Here is a 23029-nt window from a genome sequence, read left to right on the forward strand (position 1 = left end):
GATTAGCCCCTTTTTTTCAATTTTCGCCTAAAATGACATACTGCACCAACGCATAGGTACTCACACGACCAACGGACATGGGAACAATAATCGACAAGACCATGGAAACCAAAGGGTACTTAAATACAAATACTAATCAGTGGGAATAGGTGACAGGTGTATGTGATGAAAGTTCCGGGAGGGATTCGTGACAGTACCCCCCTCCAGATGCGCTGCACCAGTAGCGCAATTACACCGGCCTCGACGACGATCGCAGGAACGCAGTGCGGGTCGATCAGTACCCGATGCAGCTGCCGAAGTTGCGTCGTCGTCGGACGGGCCAGTTGCTGCTGCCGAAGTTGCGGCGCCGTCGGACGGACCAGTAGCAGTGGCGTCGGACGGAACGGTTGTGGCGGCATCGGACGACCCAGTTGCAGGTGCCGAAGTTACGGCGGCGCCGGACAGACCAGTCGCAGCGTTGTCGGACCGGCCATTCCCTCGGTCTCCCTCAATGGTCGATTATTCTGTCACGTTGATATAAAGGATTTGGAGACAGGCACAGGAATACCCAATAGGGGTTTTTAATACACCCAAAACAAACATGTATCCAAAAACACTGGGCTGTACCCAAACAAAAGAGCGAGGGTAAACCTCGTTAAACAACACGGGACGATACCCGTAATACACAATATATAAAGCACCTAGCATAACAGCTGCACCAACGCAGAGGTACTCACACGACCAACGGACATCTTTTGTTACTTCCGGCGCCGACCGAGATGGCCGCCTCGCTTCGCGTTCCTTGGAAAATATGCAGTATTTTGTTTTTTTATGTGTTATTTCTTACATCGGTACCCCAGGTGATCTTAGGTTTCATTACATACAGTCGGGAGGAACTACTGAATATACGATTAACGTCAACTCACCATCGTTCCTACCAGGAATATGACTTTCCCGAAACGGATCCAGTGTTTTGCCTTCCACCCAATACAATGGATCTGATCCCAGCCGGCGACCCTACGCGACGCCGTAATAGGGGCAAACGTAGCGGTCTCCTGGTCAGGCTTCGGAGACGGGCACATCGCGCTCCACTCCCTAGCATACTACTCGCCAATGTCCAGTCTCTTGACAATAAGGTTGATGAAATCCGAGCACGGGTAACATTCCAGAGAGACATCAGGGATTGCAACGTGCTCTGCTTCACGGAAACATGGCTAACTCAAGAGACGCTAACGGAGTCGGTGCAGCCAGCTGGTTTCTTCACGCATCGCGCCGACAGAAACAAACATCTTTCTGGTAAGAAGAGGGGCGGGGGGGTATGCCTTATGATTAACGAGACGTGGTGTGATCATCATAACAACACACAGGAACTCAAGTCATTCTGTTCACCTGATCTAGAACTCCTCACAATCAAATGTCGACCGCATTATCTACCAAGGGAATTCTCTTCGATCATAATCACAGCCGTATATATCCCCCCCCAAGCAGACACATCGATGGCCCTGAACGAACTTTATCTGACTCTTTGTAAACTGGAAACCACACACCCTGAGGCTGCATTCATCGTAGCTGGGGATTTTAACAAGGCTAATCTAAAAACAAAACTCCCTAAATTCTATCAGCATATCGATTGTGCTACCAGGGCTGGTAAAACCCTGGATCATTGTTATACTAACTTCCGCGACGCATATAAGGCCCTCCCCCGCCCTCCTTTCGGAAAAGCTGACCACGACTCCATTTTGTTGATTCCAGCCTACAAACAGAAACTAAAACAACAAGCTCCCGCGCTCAGGTCTGTTCAACGCTGGTCCGACCAATCTGATTCCACGCTTCAAGACTGCTTCGATCACGCGGATTGGAATATGTTCCGCATTGCGTCCAACAACAACATTGAAGAATATGCTGATTCGGTGAGCGAGTTCATTAGGAAGTGCATTGACGATGTCGTACCCACAGCAACGATTAAAACATTCCCAAACCAGAAACCGTGGATTGACGGCAGCATTCGCGTGAAACTGAAAGCGCGAACCACTGCTTTTAACCAGGGCAAGGTGACCGGAAACATGACCGAATACAAACAGTGTAGCTATTCTCTCCGCAAGGCAATCAAACAGGCTAAGTCCCAGTACAGAGACAAAATAGAGTCGCAATTCAACAGCTCAGACACAAGAGGTATGTGGCAGGGTCTACAGTCTATCACGGATTACAAAAAGAAAACCAGCCCCGTCGCGGACCAGGATGTCTTGCTCCCAGACAGGCTAAATAACTTTTTTGCCCGCTTTGAGGACAATACAGTGCCACTGACACGGCCCGCTACCAAAACCTGCGGGCTCTCCTTCACTGCAGCCGAGGAGAGTAAAACATTTAAACGTGTTAACCCTCGCAAGGCTGCAGGCCCAGACGGCATTCCCAGCCGCGTCCTCAGAGCATGCGCAGACCAGCTGGCTGGTGTGTTTACGGACATATTCAATCAATCTTTATCCCAGTCTGCTGTTCCCACATGCTTCAAGAGGGCCACCATTGTTCCTGTTCCCAAGAAAGCTAAGGTAACTGAGCTAAACGACTACCGCCCCGTAGCACTCACTTCCGTCATCATGAAGTGCTTTGAGAGACTAGTCAAGGACCATATCACCTCCACCCTACCGGACACCCTAGACCCACTCCAATTTGCTTACCGACCCAATAGGTCCACAGACGACGCAATTGCAACCACACTGCACACTGCCCTAACCCATCTGGACAAGAGGAATACCTATGTGAGAATGCTGTTCATCGACTACAGCTCAGCATTTAACACCATAGTACCCTCCAAACTCGTCATCAAGCTCGAGACCCTGGGTCTCGACCCCGCCCTGTGCAACTGGGTCCTGGACTTCCTGACGGGCCGCCCCCAGGTGGTGAGGGTAGGTAACAACATCTCCACCCCGCTGATCCTCAACACTGGGGCCCCACAAGGGTGCGTTCTGAGCCCTCTCCTGTACTCCCTGTTCACCCACGACTGCGTGGCCATGCACGCCTCCAACTCAATCATCAAGTTTGCGGATGACACTACAGTGGTAGGCTTGATTACCAACAACGACGAGACGGCCTACAGGGAGGAGGTGAGGGCCCTCGGAGTGTGGTGTCAGGAAAATAACCTCACACTCAACGTCAACAAAACAAAGGAGATGATTGTGGACTTCAGGAAACAGCAGAGGGAGCACCCCCCTATCCACATCGACGGGTCAGTAGTGCAGAAGGTGGAAAGTTTTAAGTTCCTCGGTGTACACATCACGGACAAACTGAATTGGTCCACCCACACAGACAGCGTTGTGAAGAAGGCGCAGCAGCGCCTCTTCAACCTCAGGAGGCTGAAGAAATTCGGCTTGTCACCAAAAGCACTCACAAACTTCTACAGATGCACAATCGAGAGCATCCTGTCGGGCTGTATCACCGCCTGGTACGGCAACTGCTCCGCCTACAACCGTAAGGCTCTCCAGAGGGTAGTGAGGTCTGCAGAACGCATCACCGGGGGCAAACTACCTGCCCTCCAGGACACCTACACCACCCGATGTCACAGGAAGGCCATAAAGATCATCAAGGACAACAACCACCCAAGCCACTGCCTGTTCACCCCGCTATCATCCAGAAGGCGAGGTCAGTACAGGTGCATCAAAGCAGGGACCGAGAGACTGAAAAACAGCTTCTATCTCAAGGCCATCAGACTGTTAAACAGCCACCACTAACATTTAGCGGCCGCTGCCAACATACTGACTCAACTCCAGCCACTTTAAAAATGGGAATTGATGGAAATTATGTAAAAATGTACCACTAGCCACTTTAAACAATGCCACTTAATATAATGTTTACATACCCTACATTACCCATCTCATATGTATATGTATATACTGTACTCTATATCATCTACTGCATCTTGCCATCTTTATGTAATACATGTACCACTAGCCACTTTAAACTATGCCACTTTATGTTTACATACCCTACAGTACTCATCTCATATGTATATACCGTACTCTATACCATCTACTGCATCTTGCCTATGCCGTTCTGTACCATCACTCATTCATATATCTTTATGTACATATTCTTTATCCCTTTACACTTGTGTGTATAAGGTAGTAGTTGTGGAATTGTTAGGTTAGATTACTTGTTGTTATTACTGCATTGTCGGAACTAGAAGCACAAGCATTTCGCTACACTCGCATTAACATCTGCTAACCATGTGTATGTGACTAATAAAATTTGATTTGATTTGATTTGACATGGGAACGATAATCGACAAGACCATGGAAACCAAAGGGCACATATATACAAATACTAATCAGTGGGAATAGGGGACAAGTGTGCGTGATGAAAGTTCTGGAGGGATCCGTGACAATAAGAGGCAATCTGTCATTTCGATTAAGACATTAATGAGAGAGCTAGGACGGATATAGTCAATATAACTATTTGTTCAGCACTTGTATAGCGACAGAATTCAGAACATGGGCCGTTCTTACAGTATTCTCCCTGTACAGTCAGAACCGTGGGATAAATAAAGGGGGCATATAAGCAGACAATGAAAGCTCTTACATTATTCGATGATTACATTTCTCTAAAATGTAATCATACACTACTGCTCAAAAGTTTGAGAACACCTACCCGTTCAAGGGCTTTTCTTTATTTTTACTAGTTTCTACATCGTAGAAAAGTAGTGAAGACATCAAAACTATGAAATAACACATATGGAATCATGTAGTGACTAAAAAAGTGTTAAACAAATGAAAATGTATTTTATATTTGAGATTCTTCAAATAGCCACCCTTTGCCTTGATGACAGCTTTCCACATACTTGGCATTATTTCAATCAGCTTCACCTGGAAATGCTTTTCCAACAGTCTTGAAGGAGTTCCCACATATGCTCAGAACTTGTTGGCTGCTTTTCCTTCACTCTGCGGTCCGACTCATCCCAAACCATCTCAAGTCGGGGGATTGTGGAGGCCAGGTCATCTGATGCAGCACTCCATCACTCTCCTTCTTAGTAAAATAGCCCTTACACAGCCTGGAAGTGTGTTGGGTCATTTTCCTGTTGAAAAACAAATGATAGTCCCCCTAAGCCCAAACCAGATGGGATGGCATATTGCTGCAGAATGCTGTGGTAGCCATGCTGGTTGAGTGTGCTTTGAATTCTAAATAAATCACAGACAGTGTCACCAGCAAAGCACCCCCACACCATAACACCTCCTCCTCCATGCTTTACGGTGGGAAATACACATGCGGAGATCATCCGTTCACCCACACCAATTTGGACTCCAGACCATTGCTCGTGTTTCTTGGCCCAAGCAAGTCTCTTCTTATTATTGGTGTTCTTTCGTAGTGGTTTCTTTGCAGCAATTCAACCACGATGACCTGATTCACACAGTCTCCTCTGAACAGCTGATGTTGAGATGTGTCTGTTACTTGAATTCTGTGAAGCACTTATTTGGGCTGCAATTTCTGAGGCTGGTAACTCTAATGAACTTATCCTCTGCAGCAGAGGTAACTCTGGGTCTTCCATTCCCGTGGCTAGAGCCAGTGTCATTATATCGCTTGATGGTTTTTGCGACTGCACTTGAAAAAACTTTAAATGTTCTTGAAATGTTCTGTATTGACTGACCTTCATGTCTTAAAGTAATGATAAACTGTTGTTAATCTTTGCTTATTTGAGCTGTTCTTGCAATAATATGGACTTGGTTTTTTACCAAATAGGGCTATCTTCTGTATACCACCCCTACCTTGTCACAACACAACTGATTGGCTCAAACGCATTAAAAAGGAAAGAAATTCCACAGATTAAACTTAAAACTTTTAAGAAGGCACACCTGTTAATTGAAATGCATTCCAGGTTACTACCTCATGAAGCTGGTTGAGAGAATGCCAAGAGTGTGCAAAGCTGTCATCAAGGCAAAGGGTGGCTTTTTGAAGAATCTCTCCACTGGCTGCCCCACCAACACAGAAAACACTGAAATAGGCTGAAACACCTGCATTTGGAAGCTGCCTTACCCATGAAAGCAAAAAAGAGACCTAGTTTGTGTGCGGCTTTATTAACTCAATGATTTAAAAATATATATATATTGTTTGCAAACTGATATGTGACACGTATTAATGGCAAAATAACATGCTCCACCTGCCCTGAATGACAAACTGCAGATTTATCGGGACCATCCCCATACTGTTAAGTCAATCTCATGTGCAAATTAGAGAAGGCTAGTAGATGTACTGATAATGAACTACTAAGTAAGTGCTACTAATAAATCTTGGTTTGATTATCCTGTCCTCAGAGGCCTCTGGAGAAGAATGTGGCGATGTTAAAGACCAAATCTCTCCCACACAGTGAGTTTGCCATTCCTTCTCTCCTCTACTATCTCCATTCATCAACATCCTCCTCCTCTTCTCCTTCATCTCTCCTGCCGAGTAAGTTAGGTATTCCTTCTCCCTCCCTTACCCCTTCCTCCCTCCTCCTCACTGTTAATGTGTTAAAGTTTAATGGGGGCCGTGTGCGTGTGCTTGTGCCTGCAGTGTGAGGACATTGAGCATTTCTCACACACTGAATGAATGTGCCATTGCGCTATAACTACAGTGTTAGGCGTTGTCCCTGTTATGGGTGTTTGTGACGCAGAGGTCAAGTTAAGAAGTTTGAAACACAATTAGTAGAATTGGTGTTGTTATATACAACTCTAATGGAGCTGGATGAATGTTGTCATCTTTGACATGTTCCCTCTTCTCCCCCCTCTCTCTCCTGCCCCCCCCCCCCCCCCATACTCAGTGATGAGGGAGGGTTCCCCTGCCTCCCTCACCTCTTCCTCCTCCCTCCTCACGATGCTGCCCAGAGGCAGAAAATATATGACTGCTCCCCTATCTAAGAGCCCCTCTGAGTCTACAGACAGGTGAGTACACACACACACACACTCCACAGGTCTCTCCAGCTTCACTAATAGATCCCGTCTCGCTCTCTCTAGGAGGCTGAGGGATGCTGTGGAGGTCAGTGTGGACAGTGACGTGTGGAACAGCTGCTCCCTTAATGAAGAGGGGGTACAGGTCATAGGGACCGCCCCATCCACAGACCACCATCTCACCACACAGGGTAATGGCTTGAACTGTACAACTGCACAACACCAGGGTATTAGAAGGACCATACCTGTTAAAGTACATCATCAACACCTACTGTAAACATACAAAACAGACTAGATACAACAGCAGAAGTGTGTGTTAAGTTTCTCAGATGGAGCCTTGTCCAAGCCAGAATGGCCCATAGGGCAGGAGCTGTTTCTGTTCCATCTCCTGTTTCTGTAGTGTGAGGCAGCTGAAAGCACAAATACACCCCTGGACAGGACGCTAGTCTATTGCAGTGCCTTTCCTAATAATTTGACCTTTGCCCCCTCTCCATCAGAGTCGGTCGACACCCCACTGCTCAGCGACCTATCGGCTGACCTGTTGGGGTTTGAGGTGGAGTCCTGGAGTCTGGCCGTCACAACTGAGTTCTGCAGAAAACACGACAAACACACCGTCAAACGTCAGGATGTCATCTACGGTGTGTTAGTGTGTGTGTGTGCATGTGTGAGAGTGTGTGTACGTACAAGGGTCATGTACCCATGACAAAGGAATGGCAACACATTTCAGTGTTTCATATCTACGGTGTGTTGGTGTGTGTGTGTGTGCGTGAACAAGCATGTCTGTCTCTCTCTCTCCCCGTGTAGAGCTGATGCAGACAGAGTTGCACCACATCCAGACACTGACGGTGATGTCCGAGGTGTTTCGTCGAGGGATGCTGGATGAGCTCCAACTGGACTGGGAGTGTGTGGCTCGCATCTTTCCTTGTCTGGATCCTCTCCTGCTCTTCCACAGGAATCTCTTCGGATCTCTACAGGAGCGGCGATACGCTTCAGCCCAGCCAGGACACCCACACAACTACTGCATCCACAGTATAGGGGATATACTGTTGCAACAGGTTGACACGCACACACAACAACAGATGTATTACTCACACATGCACATTCACTGTGAACACTCATACAAACACCACATTTACACACTTCTGGACAACTCAAGGCCTATTCATATTCCCTATTTCTGTTAGTTCTCAGAAGACAACGCTGTGAAGATGAAGCAAGTGTACGGAGAGTTTTGTAGTCACCACACGGAGGCTGTCAAAGTCTTCAAAGAGCTGCAGCAGCAGAACAAGAAGTTCCAGGTGTTTGTCAAAGTATGTTTCTGATGGAAGCTTTCTTTTTTTAGTCCAACTTGGTTTTTATGTTTGGTCAATAATGTCCTTAAGGAGGGACTGAACAGGATGATTTTACCTTGATTTTGTGTGTGTTATTACACTTTTCTTATGACTACCGATGCCACTGAGGCCGTTTTTAACCGGAAAAGTTGTTTGGCAACGGCTCCTCTTTTAAAATGTCGATATCTTTCACTCAACACACACCAGTTGTTGTCTCTTCTTCAGCAACAGAGTAACAACTCTCTGGTCAGAAGAAGGGAGGTGCCAGAGTTCATCCTGTTAGTGACTCAGCGCATCACCAAGTACCCTGTACTACTGGAGAGGATACTGCACTATACACCCGGTCAGTTACAAAGAGGGGGAGAAGGAGGGAGGGAGAGAGCAACATTGAGAGAGAGAGAGAGCATGAGAGAGAAAGTATGTGCTTCTTTGCACTATGTATACATCTATACAATGAAACGTTGTCAAGTATGCCAGTATAGATCGTATATAGCCGCTGAATTGAAGCGGTTTGTTCCTTCTACCTCCAGAGGGCAGTGAGGAGCACACTGAGCTGTCGCAGGCACTCATTCAGGTGCGTGACATCATCACTGCAGTGGACATGAGTGTGAGCAAGTACGAGAAAGCCCAGGAGCTGCAGGAGGTGTTGAGTCGTGTGGAGAACAAGAGCCTTTCCAAGCTGAAGAGCGGCGAGGTGTTCCGCAAGGACGACCTGCTAGGAAAACACCAACAGAGGGCGCTGCAGCACAAAGGACTTGTCTACTGGAAAACCGCTACAGGACGACTGAAAGGTAGGGTGAGGTCAGTGTGTGTGTGTATAACAGTATTTATTTTTTCTGTTCTTTTTTTGTTTTTAAAGGAATGGTGCTCCTTTTATATGATAGGATAGATAAAGTGGAAAGATAGAGGAGAGAGTTTCTGAAATAGCAGTGGGACGAATTCGAACCCCATGCTGCAGCGGAATGCATTCCGGAGGCAGTGGCTTATACTGCTGCACCAACCTAGGCCACAACAGTGTCTATTCTAACACTCTCCCTCACCCACTCTCTCTGCAGACACCCTGGCTCTGCTGCTGACTGACGTCCTGGTGTTCCTGCAGGAGAAGGACCAGAGACTCATATTTGCCGCCGTGGTATGCCGGTTTGGTCAATCTCGTTACATTACACTCCAATCATTATTTCATTACCTCGTGCCTTATCTGCAATTACATTACGTACCTAAAAGGAAAAGAAAATACCCCAAAAAAGTAACAAAAATGATTATTTAAAGGGATGCTTTGGGATTTTGGCAATCAAGCCCTTTGCCTACTTCCCCGGAGTCAGATGAACTCATTAGTGTTAGCATAATGACTGGAAGTATATGGGGACAGCTAGCATGCTAGCATGATTGGCTCGCGAAACTACCAAAAACTAGCATTGCGCATCCCCCGCCCACCTGAGGGTCTGTCTTTTTTAGCCATCTATTTCCTGTGTTTGAGAGGTGCAAAATCCACTTGTAACACTGGATTGATTGCTTCCATTTTACTCCTGCGACGCTTTCATACTTTTGCTTGTGCCTGTCGATTTTTCCCATCAATGTTTGTAATGACCTCTCAAACACATCCCTGTAATGGCTGAAATGGATTCAATGGGATACATTGGCTTTGTCAGGGATTTAACGCACCATCTCGACACTTACATTACCGTTCAAAAGTTTGTGGTCACTTAGAAATGTCCTTGTTTTTGAAAGAAAAACTAAAAAATGTGTCGATTAAAATAACATCAAATTGATCAGAAATACAGTGTAGACATTGTTAATGTTGTAAATGACTATTTTCGCTGGAAACGGCAGATTCTTTTTAATGGAATATCTACATAGGCGTACAGAGGCCCATTATCAGCAACCATCACTCCTGTGTTCCAATGGCTCGTTGTGTTAGCTAATCCAAGTTTATCATTTTAAAAGGCTAATTGATCATTAGAAAACCATTTTGCAATAATTTTAGCACAGCTGAAAATTGTTGTCCTGATTAAAGAAGCAATAAAACTGGCCTTCAGCCTAGTTGAGTTTCTGGAACATCAGCATTTGTGTGTTCGAATACAGGCTCAAAATAGCCAGAAACAAAGCACTTTCTTCTGAAACTCGTCAGTCTATTCTTGTTCTGAGAAATGAAGGCTATACCATGCGAGAAATCTCCAAGAAACTGAAGATCTGGAACAACGCTGTGTACTACTCCCTTTACAGGTCTCTCCATAGATGTTCAATTGGGTTCAAGTCCGGGCTCTGGCTGGACCACTCAAGGACATTCAGAGACTTGTCCTGAAGCCACTCTTGCATTGTCTTGGCTATGTGCATAGGGTCTTTGTCCTGTTGGAAGATGAATCTTCGGCCCAGTCTGAGGTCTTGAGCGCTCTAGAGCAGGTTTTCATCAAGGATCTCTCTGTACTTTGCTCCGTTCATCTTTCCCTCATCCTGACTAATCTCCCAGTCCCTGCCGCTGAAAAAACATCCCCACAACATGATGCTGCCACCACCATGCTTCACTGGAGGGATGGTGCCAGGTTTCCTCTAGACGTGATACTTGGCATTCAGGCCACAGAGTTCAATCTTGGTTTCATCAGACCAGAGAATCTTGTTTCTCATGGTCTAAGAGTCCTTTGGGTGCCTTTTGGCAAACTCGAAGTGGGCTGTTGTACCTTTTACTGAGGAGTGGCTTCCGTCTGGCCACGCTACCATAAAGGCCTGATTGGTGGAGAGCTGCAGAGATGGTTGTCCTTCTGGAAGGTTCTCCCATCTCCATAGAGGAACTTGAGCTCTGTCAGAGTGACCATCGGGATCTTGGTCACCTCCATGACAAAGGCCCTTCTCCCCCATTTGCTCAGTTTGGCCGGGCAGCCAGCTCTAGGAAGAGTCATGGTGGTTCCAAACTTCTTCCATTTAAGAATGATGGAGGCCATTGTGTCCTTGGGGACCTTCAATGCTGCATAAATGTCTTGGTACCCATCCCCAGATCTATGCCTCTACACAATCCTGTCTCGGAGATCTACGAATGTGCCATTCCAAATCATGTCAAATAAATAGAGTTTACCACAGGTGGACTCCAAGTTGTAGAAATATCTCAAAGATGATAAATGGAAAGAGGATGCACCTGAGCTCAATTTCGAGTCTCTTAGCAAATACTTATGGAAATAAGGTATTTCTGTTTTTACTTTGTAATAAATTTGAAAACGTTTCTAAAAACCTGTTTTCTCTTTGTCATTATAGAGTATTGTGTGTAAATTGATGAGGAAAAACATTTATTTCATCCATTTTAGAATAAGGCTGTAAAGTAACACAATGTGGAAAAGGGGGAGAGGTCTGAATACTTTCCAAATGAACTGTACATGGCATAAGAGCAATTTAAAGGGGTAAACTGGGATTGGTACTATCATTTTAATTTAATGGATGGTCAGTCCTTGCATCCATAGTTCCGTCTATGAATTTAAGAGTGTATACATTTCTCCAGCCCCATCATTTAGCTGTTTACCAAAAACAAAAGTTGCAGAACTCCGGTACTTCACAGAGAACAGGCTGAAAAGTAGACAAAACAAAAAAGGAGAACAAAAAAACTAAGAACTATTCAACTAAACAGGGAGCCAGGGAGAACCGTCAGTCAGACAGGATGCCAGTAGTGTTCTTTCCCGGAAAATGATCTTATTTAAACTGTCCCTCTCCAGGACCAGAAGCCCCCAGTCATCCCCCTGCAGAAGCTAATTGTGAGAGAGGTAGCCAATGAGGAGAGAGGGATGTTCCTAATCTCTGCCTCCTCAGTGGGGCCTGAGATGTACGAGGTTCACACCTCCTCGAAAGAAGAGAGGAACGCCTGGATGAGACACATACGACGGGCCGTAGAGAGGTGAGGAGTGTGTGTGAGTGTTTGTGCGTTGATAATATAATAATAATAAGCCATTGAACAGACACTTTTTTCCAAAGCGACATACAGTCACGCATTTTACGTAATGGTGGCCCCAGCGGGAATCACACCCACGTCTATTGGCATTTCAAGTGCTATGCTCTACCGACTGAGCCAAACTGTGTGTGTGTGTGTGTGTGTGTGTGTGTGTGTGTGTGTGTGTGTGTGTGTGTGTGTGTGTGTGTGTGTGTGTGTGAGAGAGATTTTGTCCCTAAACCCCTGTGCTGTGTGTTAGTTGTCCTGAGGAAGAGAGAAGTGTTGAGACTGAGGTCAGATGGAACGCTGAGCTGAGAGTTCAGAAGATCTACAAACTCCAAGGTAAGACATCAATCATCCCTACACAGTCATCATGGACTTAACCATTCCCATTTCAGACACTTTGTAGCGTTTTTTTGTTGTTGTCTGTGGGCCAGGAGAAACTGTTGTTCGGTTTTCTTTTAAATAGCCATTACAAACTTTAGCTGACTTTATTACCATAGATTACATTTTCTCCTGGCCAATAGACTAATTTCAGGTTGAGGAACCATCCAACATTATATTGCAATTTTCAGGACTTCCCCTAAACTGAGTGTGATCCATGATCTATATCGTTCTTTCAGATACCCTGGCAAGTCAGGACCAGCGTATCTGCAGGGGTCTGGAGGAGAAGCTACAGCTGTATGCCGAGCTGACAGAGTTAACCCTTCGTACACCAGAGCCCCTGCCACAGCACCACCTACTGGTCCAACCAGACCCTGATGCTCAGATGCCACCGCAGACCACTGCACTACTCACAGCTGCACTCAAAGAGGGTGAGAACCACACACACAGGCGCACTATGCACAGCTGCACCCTCTCCTTTTATATTAGAGAGTATATTGAGAAATATCTATTTTCTCTTTCCTCGCTCGCTCTCTTGTTCTGTCTCGCTCTCTCTTTGTATGTAGCGGAGAAGCTGATGTCTACCTTGCAGGCCAGTGAGGCCCCCACTGAGCCCAGCCACAGCCCCCCTGTCAGAGTCCCAGAGTACTGCAGCTACAACAGCCATTGCAGGATTCAGGAGTTACCCGCGGAGTGTGAGTCAATACACTAACACTAACCCTAATAACCCCCTAACTCTAACCCTAACCACGACCCCCAACGACTATGGAATCACCCAGGAATCGCCTACAGAGAGTGAGTATGAGACACACAACCACACATTAAAGGAATAGTTTACCCCAAAATAGAAAGAATGTCAAAAGTGTTCAATTGTACTATGATCATGAACTGTTTCTTTAAATGGACTGTTTTTGGTGTCCTCTTCCTGTAGTGGACTATCTGAGCACGCTCAGAAGGAGCTCGGCCTCTCTGTTGTCGGATGGCGAGTGGGCAGGGCCAGACACCATCTTGTGGCACTCTATAACCGAGCTGAGGAGAAGAGACACCAATGGAACACCAATGAAGGTGTGTGTGGATAGGTGTGGGTCCTTGTGGGGAGCTAAAATCCCAAAATGTCAAACAAGAAAAATTCTCCCTCTTGGGGACATTCCTCATGTCCCCATAAGGACAAAGGCTATTTTTAGCTTTGGGGTTAGGTTTACAATTAGGGTAAGGGTTAGGGTTTGGGTTTAGGTTAGTGTTACGGGTTAAGGTCAGGGGTAAGGGGTAAGGGTTAGGTTTAGTGTTAGAGGTTAAGGAAAATATGATTTTGAATGGAAGTTAATTTTAGGTCACCACGAGGATAGAACATAACGTGTGTGTGTGTGTGTGTTCGTGTGTGTGTGCTCGTGTGGCAAAGGACTGCCAACAGATTTCATAGTTTTGTCTCTGTCCTCTTGTAATGGCATATTTTATCCTGCAGGTGGCAGAGAGTGTCCAGAGCCTGACCCAGCTGCTCTACAGTCTGCAGGTGAGAAACGTCACACTCTCTTTAACCCTAGTGCCCAAACAACCACCTGGCAGTAGCATCCCTTAGCCTGGAAGGCTACTTATAGCCATCACCAAATTACTTAAACCTATTTTGATCAATTCAGATCCGCCTACACCAAAGGGTCTGTTTGTAAATACCATGTATTGGTGTGTGCAGGCAGCTGTGACCATCCAGGACAGCTGCTATGAGGTTCAAAAGCTCCTCCTACTGGAGCTAGAGCACCCGCTCCCACACACCCCCTCCTGTCTCCATGGCAATGGTGCCCAGGAGCAGGAGAAACAGCGGAGTGCTGAGAAGAAAAAGGAGGAGGTAGAGAGGATGAGTGTGGAAAGGAGGAGAGAGGAGGTGGAGGGGATTCAGAAGCTACAGGGGAGGCTGAGACAGGACCAGCAGCGCTGGGAGAGAGAGTGTCTGGCCAGGGAGAGACAACAGGTAAGCACTCAAAATACATAATCTTGTCAGAACACTGACTTTAGAATTACATAGGGTGACATAGTACTGTCAAAGCACAATCTGATAGGAGATTTAGGGTCAAAGAGAACACTACATAAGCCCCTCATAACGCTGATATACAGTACCAGTCAAAAGTTTGAACACACCTTCTCATTCCAGGGTTTTTCTTTATTTTTACTATTTTCTACATAATAGAATAATAATGAAGACATCAAAATGATGAAATAACACATATGGAACGATGTAGTAAACAAAAAAGTAAACAAATATTTGGGATTCTTCAAAGTAGCCACCCTTTGTCTTGATGACAGATTTGCACATTCTTGGCATTCTCTCAACCAGCTTCATGAGGTAGTCACTTGGAATACAATTCAATTAATAGGTGTGCACTGTTGAAAGGTAATTTGTAGAATTTCTTTCCTTCTTAATGCGTTTGAGGCAATCAGTTCTGTTGTGACAAGGTAGGGGTGGGTATGGAGAAAATAGCCCTATTTGGTAAAATACCAAGTCCTTATTATGGCAAGAACAGCTCAAATAAGCAAAAATAAATGACAGTCCATCATTACTTTAAGACAGGTCAGTCAATGCGGGAAATTTTAAGAAATTTTAAAGATTCTTCAAGTGTATTCGCAAACACCATCAAGCGCTATGATGAAACTGGCTCCCTTGAGGGCCGCCACAGGAAAGGAAGACCCAGAGTTATCTCTGCTGCTGAGGTTAAGTGTATTAGAGTTACCAGCCTCAGAAATGCAGCCCAAATAAATGCTTCACAGAGTTCAAGTAACAGACACATCTCAACATCAACTGTCAAGAGGAGACTGCGTGAATCAGGCCTTCATGGTTGAATTGCTGCAAATAAACCACTACTAAAGGACACCAATAAGAAGAAGAGACTTGCTTGGGCCAAGAAACATGAGCAATGGACAGTAGACTGGTGGAAATCTGTCCTTTGGTCTGATGAGTCGAAATTGGAGATTTTTGGTTCCAACCGCCGTGTCTTTGTGAGATGCAGAGTAGGTGAACGTATGATCTCCGCATGTGTGGTTCCCACTGTGAAGCATGGAGGAGGTGGTGTGATGGTGTGGGGATGCTTATTGAGTGAGACATACGTTATTATCAGAACCAGCGATTTGTTTGCAGCCTATTCTTTTTCAAATAAGAGTGAATAACAATAGAACTTGATCAACATTTTTACATGTTTAGTTGACCTCTTCTATCTCTACAAGTTGCCAAAAAATGCAAAACATTTGATGGTATTGTCAAATTATTATTTTAACAGGGTGGAAACAATAACAGGGTGGAACCAGTTGAGGCTCCTCAGAGGAGGAAGGGGAGGACCATCCTCCTCAGTGAATTTCATAAAAAATGTCAATTGTAAAACATTTAAAAAGTTGTCCTTCTTAGATAAAACTATACTGAATATATTCACGTCAGTAGCCTTAACAGCACTCTGTAGGGTAGCACAATGATATAGCCGGGGGACAGCTGACTAGGTGAACGGATGATCTCTGCATTTGTGGTTCCCACTGTGAAGCATGGAGGAGGAGGTGTGATGGTGTAGGAATGCTTGGCTGGTGACACTGTCTGGGATTTATTTAGAACTCAAGGCACACTTAACCAGCATGGCTACCACAGCATTCTGCAGCGATACGCCTTCCCATCTGCTCTGCTTTGATAGTCCCCTTAGGGGGACTATCATTTGTTTTTCAACAGGACACTGACCCAACACACCTCCAGGCTGTGTAAGGGCTATTTGACCAAGATTGAGAGTGATGGAGTGCTGCATCAGATGATATGACCACCACAATCACCCAAACTCAACCCAATTGAGATGGTTTGGGATGAGTTGGACCGCAGAGTGAAGGAAAAGCAGCCAACAATTGCTCAGCATATGTGGGAACTCCTTCAAAACTGTTGGAAAAGCATTCCAGGGGAAGCTGGTTGAGAGAATGCCAAGAGTGTGCAAAGCTGTCATCAAGGCAAAGGGTGGCTACTTTGAAGAATCTCAAATATATAATATATTTAGATTTGTTTAACACTTGGTTTGGTTGCTACATCGTTCCATATGTGTTTTTTCATAGTTTTAATGTCTTCACTATTATTCTACAATGTTGAACATAGTAAAAATAAAGAAAAGCCCTTGAATGAGTGGGTGTGTCCAAACTTTTGACTGGTACTGTAAGAATGACATAGGGTGACATAAGAGTGTCATAGCACATTATGTTCATTTTAAGCCTTTATTCACTTGCTATCATCCCATCTCTCTGATGCCAATACTATTCTTCTGCATATAGGGGGAGCAGGTGAGTCTGTTGGAGCAGCGTGAGCGACAGTGCCACCTGGAGGCTGAGAGGCTGCGCCGCGAGCGGGAAGAGCTGGAGCAGCAGCTGTTGGAGTACCAGCAGAACCTAGAGAGGCTGAGGGAGGGTCAGAGGAGCATGGAGAGGGACAGGGACAGGGTGGAAGCTGAGCACAGGCTGCTCCAGAGCTGGAGACACAACCGCCAGAGCTCCCTGCCTATTATGATATTGCTGGACGTGGACCAGGTGGGTGGTAACCTTCCCAAGGCTAATTGGTGCAGATAAGCCTGGAAGAACAATGACTCAAATCTGGCCTATGTGGGAGTACATTTTTTAAATAATACTAATATCTAAACCTGAAAGTCGTGGCTCTGAATCAGAAAACATGTGTGTGTGACAGTAAAAGCATTCCCCTAAATTTGAGTTGCTAAACAGTAGTTAGCTAACTTAATGTAGATGCCTTGCTGGCTATACATCGAAATCTGTGTGGTCAATGTGTGTCATTCTTGTGGGGGGAAAAAATTATCCTAATAAAAATGACTAAATGGACTCAAACAGCTGAAATCTCCTTGTTGCATCAGACGTGAAGTTCGGGGGAAGGTTTGGAGGAAGGTGGTTGATTATTGTCACGTTCCTGACCTGTTTTCTGTTAGTTTTTGTATGTGTTAGCTGGTCAGGACGTGAGTTTGGGTGGGCAGTCTATGTTTTCTTTTTCCATGTTGGTTTGGGTACCTAATATGGTTCTCAATTAGAGGCAGGTGGTTTTCATCTCCTCTGATTGAGAATCATATTAAGGTAGGTGGGGTCACATTGGTTGTTTGTGGGTGGTTGTCTCCTGTGTCAGTGTCTGTCTATGTTGCACCATACGGGACTGTTTCGGTTTGTTTGTTATTTTTGTTTGTTCGGTTTTTATGTAGTCATTTCCCTGTTTGTGCGTTCTTCATGTTACATGTAAGTTCTTACGTCCAGGTCTGTCTACATCGTTTGTTGTTTTGTTAGTTATATCAAGTATAGTTCGTTTTCGTCTTCGTCTGTTTTGTTTAATAAATTATCATGTCTTATCACAACGCTGCGCCTTGGTTTAATCCATGCTCCTCCTCTTCGATTGAAGAGGAAGAGGAGAACCGTTACAATTATGGCCCGATAGTAGCAGGACAGACCTGTAGCAACCAAACTACCAGTCACCAGTCGTTTTCAATGGGGGCAGGAAACACAAGGATACATTCAGTGACTTAGTAGTCGGCGACAACGTGACCGTCCGACAAACAATCAGAGGAGGGAGGGTCTCCCTAGCTAGCTTTTGAAACCATGCTTTTGAAACCATGCTTTTGACACCTTGATGTTCTGCATGCTGTTTGGATATATACACCCACAAAGGAAGAGCTTGAAGTTTCATTACTAATTTGTAGCTTCTGGTATAATCAATGGCAATGGATCAGGACTTTTTGTATTGGACTGGGACTTTTTTCCATTCTTTCTTTGGGTTAACAAAGGTCAGGATTGACACATTGATCCACCAGACCTTCCGAGCGTTGGGTGGAAGTGTCTGGTGAACAAGATTAGGTGGGTGGGGAAGGTACAAGGAGGGAAAGGGGGGGTGGGGGTTGAGACAGAGAAAGGGAAGGAGTGAGTGAATAAGTGTGACAGAGAGAAAAATGGGAAATATGAACGAATGTGTAAGGTTGGTAGGATTGTGTGTGTCTGTGTTTGTGAGTGTGCTCTGCTGAGATTTAAAACAACTTTCTTCTCCCCACCCTCTCCCCCTCCTCTCCCCTCAGGTGTCCAACCACAGTCGGTCAGGCAGCCTGGACGGCAACGAGGCTGCTCTTCTCCATTCCCTCCAACAGAATCGTCTCCACTCTGGCCTGAGAAAGAGCCAGGACAGCCCCAATCACAGCCCCATCCATAGCCCCAACCTGAGCCTCAGGCCCAGCCTCTATAACAGCCTCAACACTCTGCTCAGCCAGGCCCACAGTAAACCATCCACAGAATCACTGACACACCAACACTATGCTCACCCCCAGCACAGCCACCTCCAGTCAGGAAGCTCCCCAAACAACCCCTTTAGGAGCAGGTTCACCACAGGACATGAGGGGCCCAACAACAACAGTGAGTATGATGCTGTCATAGACAGCAGATCTGTGTGGATCTCAGAGGATTTTAAGCCAGGGGTTCTCAAAGTGGGGTCTGCGGGTACTGCGGACAGATATTTTGATTTATTGTCATCATTTACTTGATGAACATTACTAACAACAACATATTAAATTAATTCTGGCCAAGGGACACGTGGAATACGTTTAAAGAATGTTATACAATGTAATATTATTAATCTATAATTGATGTTCTTAACCCTGGGCAACAAGGGCCTGGGAGGCTCACAGGGATATTGGTGTAACCACAGTACTCCACCAATTATGTATTCCCCCCAAGTAAAAAAACAACCATAAATGCACTGTAATTTAAGCTTTAAAACTGCTAAGTGTTCTCTCTGCCTCATGGCGAAATGTGTAGAATTGCAGGATATTAGCTTTAAAACTGCAACAACAAAAAATATCTCTGTCCCATGATAAATGTGTAGAATTGCAAGAAATGTGCTTGAATTCTTTTCTCTCCGATGTTAAGAGATAAGAGATGGGCCTAAAATGTTCCTTCCGGGGCCCAAGACTTGGTTCATCGGGCCGTGCACTGCCAAAGTCATAGTAGAACTCCTTGTTTGCTATTTTTTATCTCACTCGAGTTGTGTTCTGATTATGTCCCTGATGAATTTTCTATCACATAAAGGAGTCCCCGGACAGAAAAGGTTTGAGAACCCCTAGTTTAAGAAATGTGGTAACAGTTACCCCAGCTTGTTCTGTGATATGCTAGGTATAATGACATATTTCTTACAAATATTTTGTCCATTCTGATCCACCCAAATGCATATGGGGAGGGGCAAGAGGTTGATGGAGGTGCAAGGGGTTGATTTGGGATCGGTCGATAATGTTCCTTGTTTTCTTCTGTTAGATTTCAGCCCTCCTCGGGACAGGCTGACCCTGGGGTTGTTGGGTTCATTGGGGTCAGGGGTCACAGGCCTGGGTCTGTACGAGGAGAACTTCCCCGCCTCGGCCTCCTTCACTCCTCTGCTCACCCCACAGGCCTGCTTCTCTTTGAATGGAAAGAACAGGGAGGATGGGGGAGAGGAGAACATTGCGTACCTCTGAAGAATGACAAGACTGATAGAGTGATGGAAGAGAAGTGTGCAGTGGCCAACTGCCTTATGTACATCTATCAATGTACCCCCTCTCTGCCTTTGTGTGTGTGTGTGCGTGTAAAAGTTTTTTACAAAAAAATGGGAATGCAGGGCCGTAACTAGGGTTTGAGTTTGTGAGGTCCGGAAGCGACGAAACAAAAAAGCATTACATTTTTAGCTGTATTGTACTGTATTGTTTGCATTTTAATGTAGGCCTTTAGGGAAGATATGCCATTTGAATGTTTATACTGAAACATTTAAGTTCATAGCTTGTTTGATCAGATTAGTACAGATTTTCTCAGGGAACACCACTTTGGGCCTTGACCCCAACTTTAGGAACCACTGTACTAACATCCCTCTCTCATCTGCTTCCGCCTTGCAGCCTGCCTTAGCCTCGCATCACTGTCTGTATCAGTAGCTTACTCTATAAAGCAAAGTTATAACTTTTTTCTCCTGCTGAGGTAGGCTCCATTTAACATTAGCTTCTTACTTCATCCTTCCAGCTGGCTAAGTAAAACTAGCTAGAGCCCTTCAACTTACTGCAATAAGTCTCCGCAAGCAGATGGCCACCTGACTGACATATCTATAAGCGACTATTTACCAGTTGTGCACTCATTCTCTGAGAATCGTTTTTTGTTTGGGGGATGTCTGTAGACACGGCTGGGGTGCGGGACAGTTAAATTACCTTTAGTCCGGCATCTCGCAAACACTGTCTCTAGACTAGTTTCCTATTGAGCCGATTGCAAGCTGGGTAGTTCATTTCACGTCGCTCTCGGCCTGTGCCGTGAAAGGGCAGAGTTAACCGTTTGAGAGAGTGGAGAATGTGCTGCTAAAAAGTCAAATCCAGGTGTACATAATGGACAAACCACTGTTCATGATTCCACTCATTCACAAAGAGGCAGGCGTGATTGGAACTCAGTCAGATCAATGATATAAGCATTCTGGGCTTTGATCAACGCTGGGAGCAATATTTAGATGTTGACCCTTAATAGATCTTTATTCACTGAGTATACCTGTAATAATGAAGCTGTGAGTCGGGAAGCAGGTGCAGTTGAAGCGTTTAATAAAACAACAAAACATTTCCATATGGCTACACTCCGGTACAAAAAAATAATACCAACTGGTGAGTGAACATAAGAGAGTGACATATAAAGGGGATGAAATTATGAAGGTAATGAAGTCCAGGTGTGAATCATAATGATTAACAGGTGCGCGTAATGATGAGTGCCAGGTGTGTGTAATGATGAATCCCAGGACCGATGGTAGTATTCCGGCGACGTCATACGCCTGGTTTCCGGGTTAAGCGGGCGGGTGTTAAGAAGCGCGGTTTGGCGGTTCATGTTTCAGAGGACGGATGACTTGAGCTTCGCCTCCAGAGCCTGTTGGGGAGTGGCAGCGATGAGACAAGTTTGAAATTAGGGAGAAAAAGGAGGTAAAATACATATATATTTTATATATATTGTATATATATTGTAGAGGTGGCAGCCTCTTTGAAGATTGGATGCGTGGTTTCAGATAGTTATTTTTAGGCACCCATGAGATTAAATGTCATTCCTGTTAATCATGTTAAGTTTGTACATTTCAAATTTCCTTCAATATTTATGCATGTTACATATTCTAATATAATATTAATAAGAATTTCATAATAATAATATAAACATAGCTGATTACATATAGTAATACATTGTAACTATTCCAACTTTGGGAATTGCATAGGCTCTCGAGGAACTCCTAAATCTCTGTAAGCCTCATTGAAGCTACAAAACTGTCAGTGTTCAACTTTAACGTGTGATGACAATAGATCAGAACAGATGAACAGGAATGACATTTAAAAAATATATACATGTTATCGCCACGCCCTAACTAAGCCACGCCTCCACTACATGGTTCCTCCAGGAACCTGTTGTCACATTGCAACGTTAAAGGTTCCTCCAAGGATCTTTCAACTAACCAAAGGTGCAAATATGAACCATTGACTAGCAATGATTCCTTGAGGAACTCCAGGTGATCCTTGAGGATCTCCGGGGTTCCTCGAGTCGCCATTAATTCTAGGAGTGCAGTATGTGTTTTTTTGTAAGTAACCCTCTCTTTAGTGCATACTCAAACCAATTTTCCTTTGTGCCCAAAAGCTCCTTAAAACTATAGGTATTTTAATTTGGTGCGCTTTGTGTTATTGTGCTTCCCTTGTCAAAACTAGTTGCACTTTTATGATGGTCTAAATTTCCCTCCTTGAAATACAGGGATGCAGGGCACTCCCATAAGAGTGTTAAAGGTGTAGTTTGTTCAAAAATTATATTTGAGTATTTTGTTCACTAATCAGCTGTTAAGTTTTCAAGATAAAGCACTTTCTGTGTAATGTAATACATTTTTTTACTGATGACATGCACATTTTGGGGGGAGTTTTGGGGATCTCTTTGAGTTGTTATATACTAGGGGCATTGGGAAGATGTTTGGGGGTGGGGGGTGCTGCAAAATTATTATTTTTTTGCATGCGCTATAGATGGCTATATTGGTCCGCTAATACAGGACTAGCAAAGTGGAAATGTTTATTCATATTTTTATTTTTATCCAGATCTGCAGCACCCTCAGCACCCATACTCTACTATGTGCCAAATGTCCATTGTCAAGATGTAGTTTGTTTAATATACGTTGCTTATTACTCTAAAGAGAAATACAGATGACATGTATGTTGGTTTATTTTTTGTTGGTTTGTTTGTTATTTATTGTGACGTATTCCTGCACTGTCAGAGGGGTTGGGTTAAATGCGGAAGACACATTGTATAATGTTATGTTTTTGTTGATGTTGTGTAATATGGATGTCTTCCCCCTTAAGTTGTAATATATGTATAATTGAAAGAAACCTGTGCCTTGTGCCATATTAACTAAATACTATAAAATGCATAACCAGCAATTGTATAGCATTTTTATTTTGTGTCAATAGTTCACAGTTTTACATAGGCTCTACCTCATGGTAACTAGCCATGTTGTCTTGTTCCCATTCGTG

General features: G+C 44.7%; 1 protein-coding gene across 2 annotated transcripts in view; it reads left to right on the forward strand.

Annotated features, from left to right (window-relative positions):
• LOC139575069 (rho guanine nucleotide exchange factor 28-like) overlaps positions 1-22936 on the forward strand; it is a 72688-nt gene extending 49752 nt beyond the window's left edge. For both annotated transcript variants that reach the window (XM_071400047.1, XM_071400048.1), the window contains 19 exons: positions 6279-6330; positions 6764-6884; positions 6957-7081; positions 7388-7528; positions 7695-7945; positions 8075-8200; positions 8447-8564; positions 8752-9012; positions 9277-9353; positions 11917-12095; positions 12388-12470; positions 12752-12943; positions 13079-13207; positions 13444-13577; positions 13975-14022; positions 14200-14475; positions 16791-17042; positions 18575-18905; positions 19800-22936. In XM_071400047.1, coding sequence (XP_071256148.1) covers positions 6279-6330; positions 6764-6884; positions 6957-7081; positions 7388-7528; positions 7695-7945; positions 8075-8200; positions 8447-8564; positions 8752-9012; positions 9277-9353; positions 11917-12095; positions 12388-12470; positions 12752-12943; positions 13079-13207; positions 13444-13577; positions 13975-14022; positions 14200-14475; positions 16791-17042; positions 18575-18905; positions 19800-19996 — 3093 coding nt within the window. In that variant the 3' untranslated portion in view covers positions 19997-22936. The remainder of the gene's footprint in view (positions 1-6278; positions 6331-6763; positions 6885-6956; positions 7082-7387; positions 7529-7694; positions 7946-8074; positions 8201-8446; positions 8565-8751; positions 9013-9276; positions 9354-11916; positions 12096-12387; positions 12471-12751; positions 12944-13078; positions 13208-13443; positions 13578-13974; positions 14023-14199; positions 14476-16790; positions 17043-18574; positions 18906-19799) is intronic.
• Positions 22937-23029: the final 93 nt, after the last annotated feature.

This window comes from Salvelinus alpinus, chromosome 5 (genome assembly GCF_045679555.1).
Source record: "Salvelinus alpinus chromosome 5, SLU_Salpinus.1, whole genome shotgun sequence".
Lineage (NCBI taxonomy): Eukaryota > Metazoa > Chordata > Actinopteri > Salmoniformes > Salmonidae > Salvelinus > Salvelinus alpinus.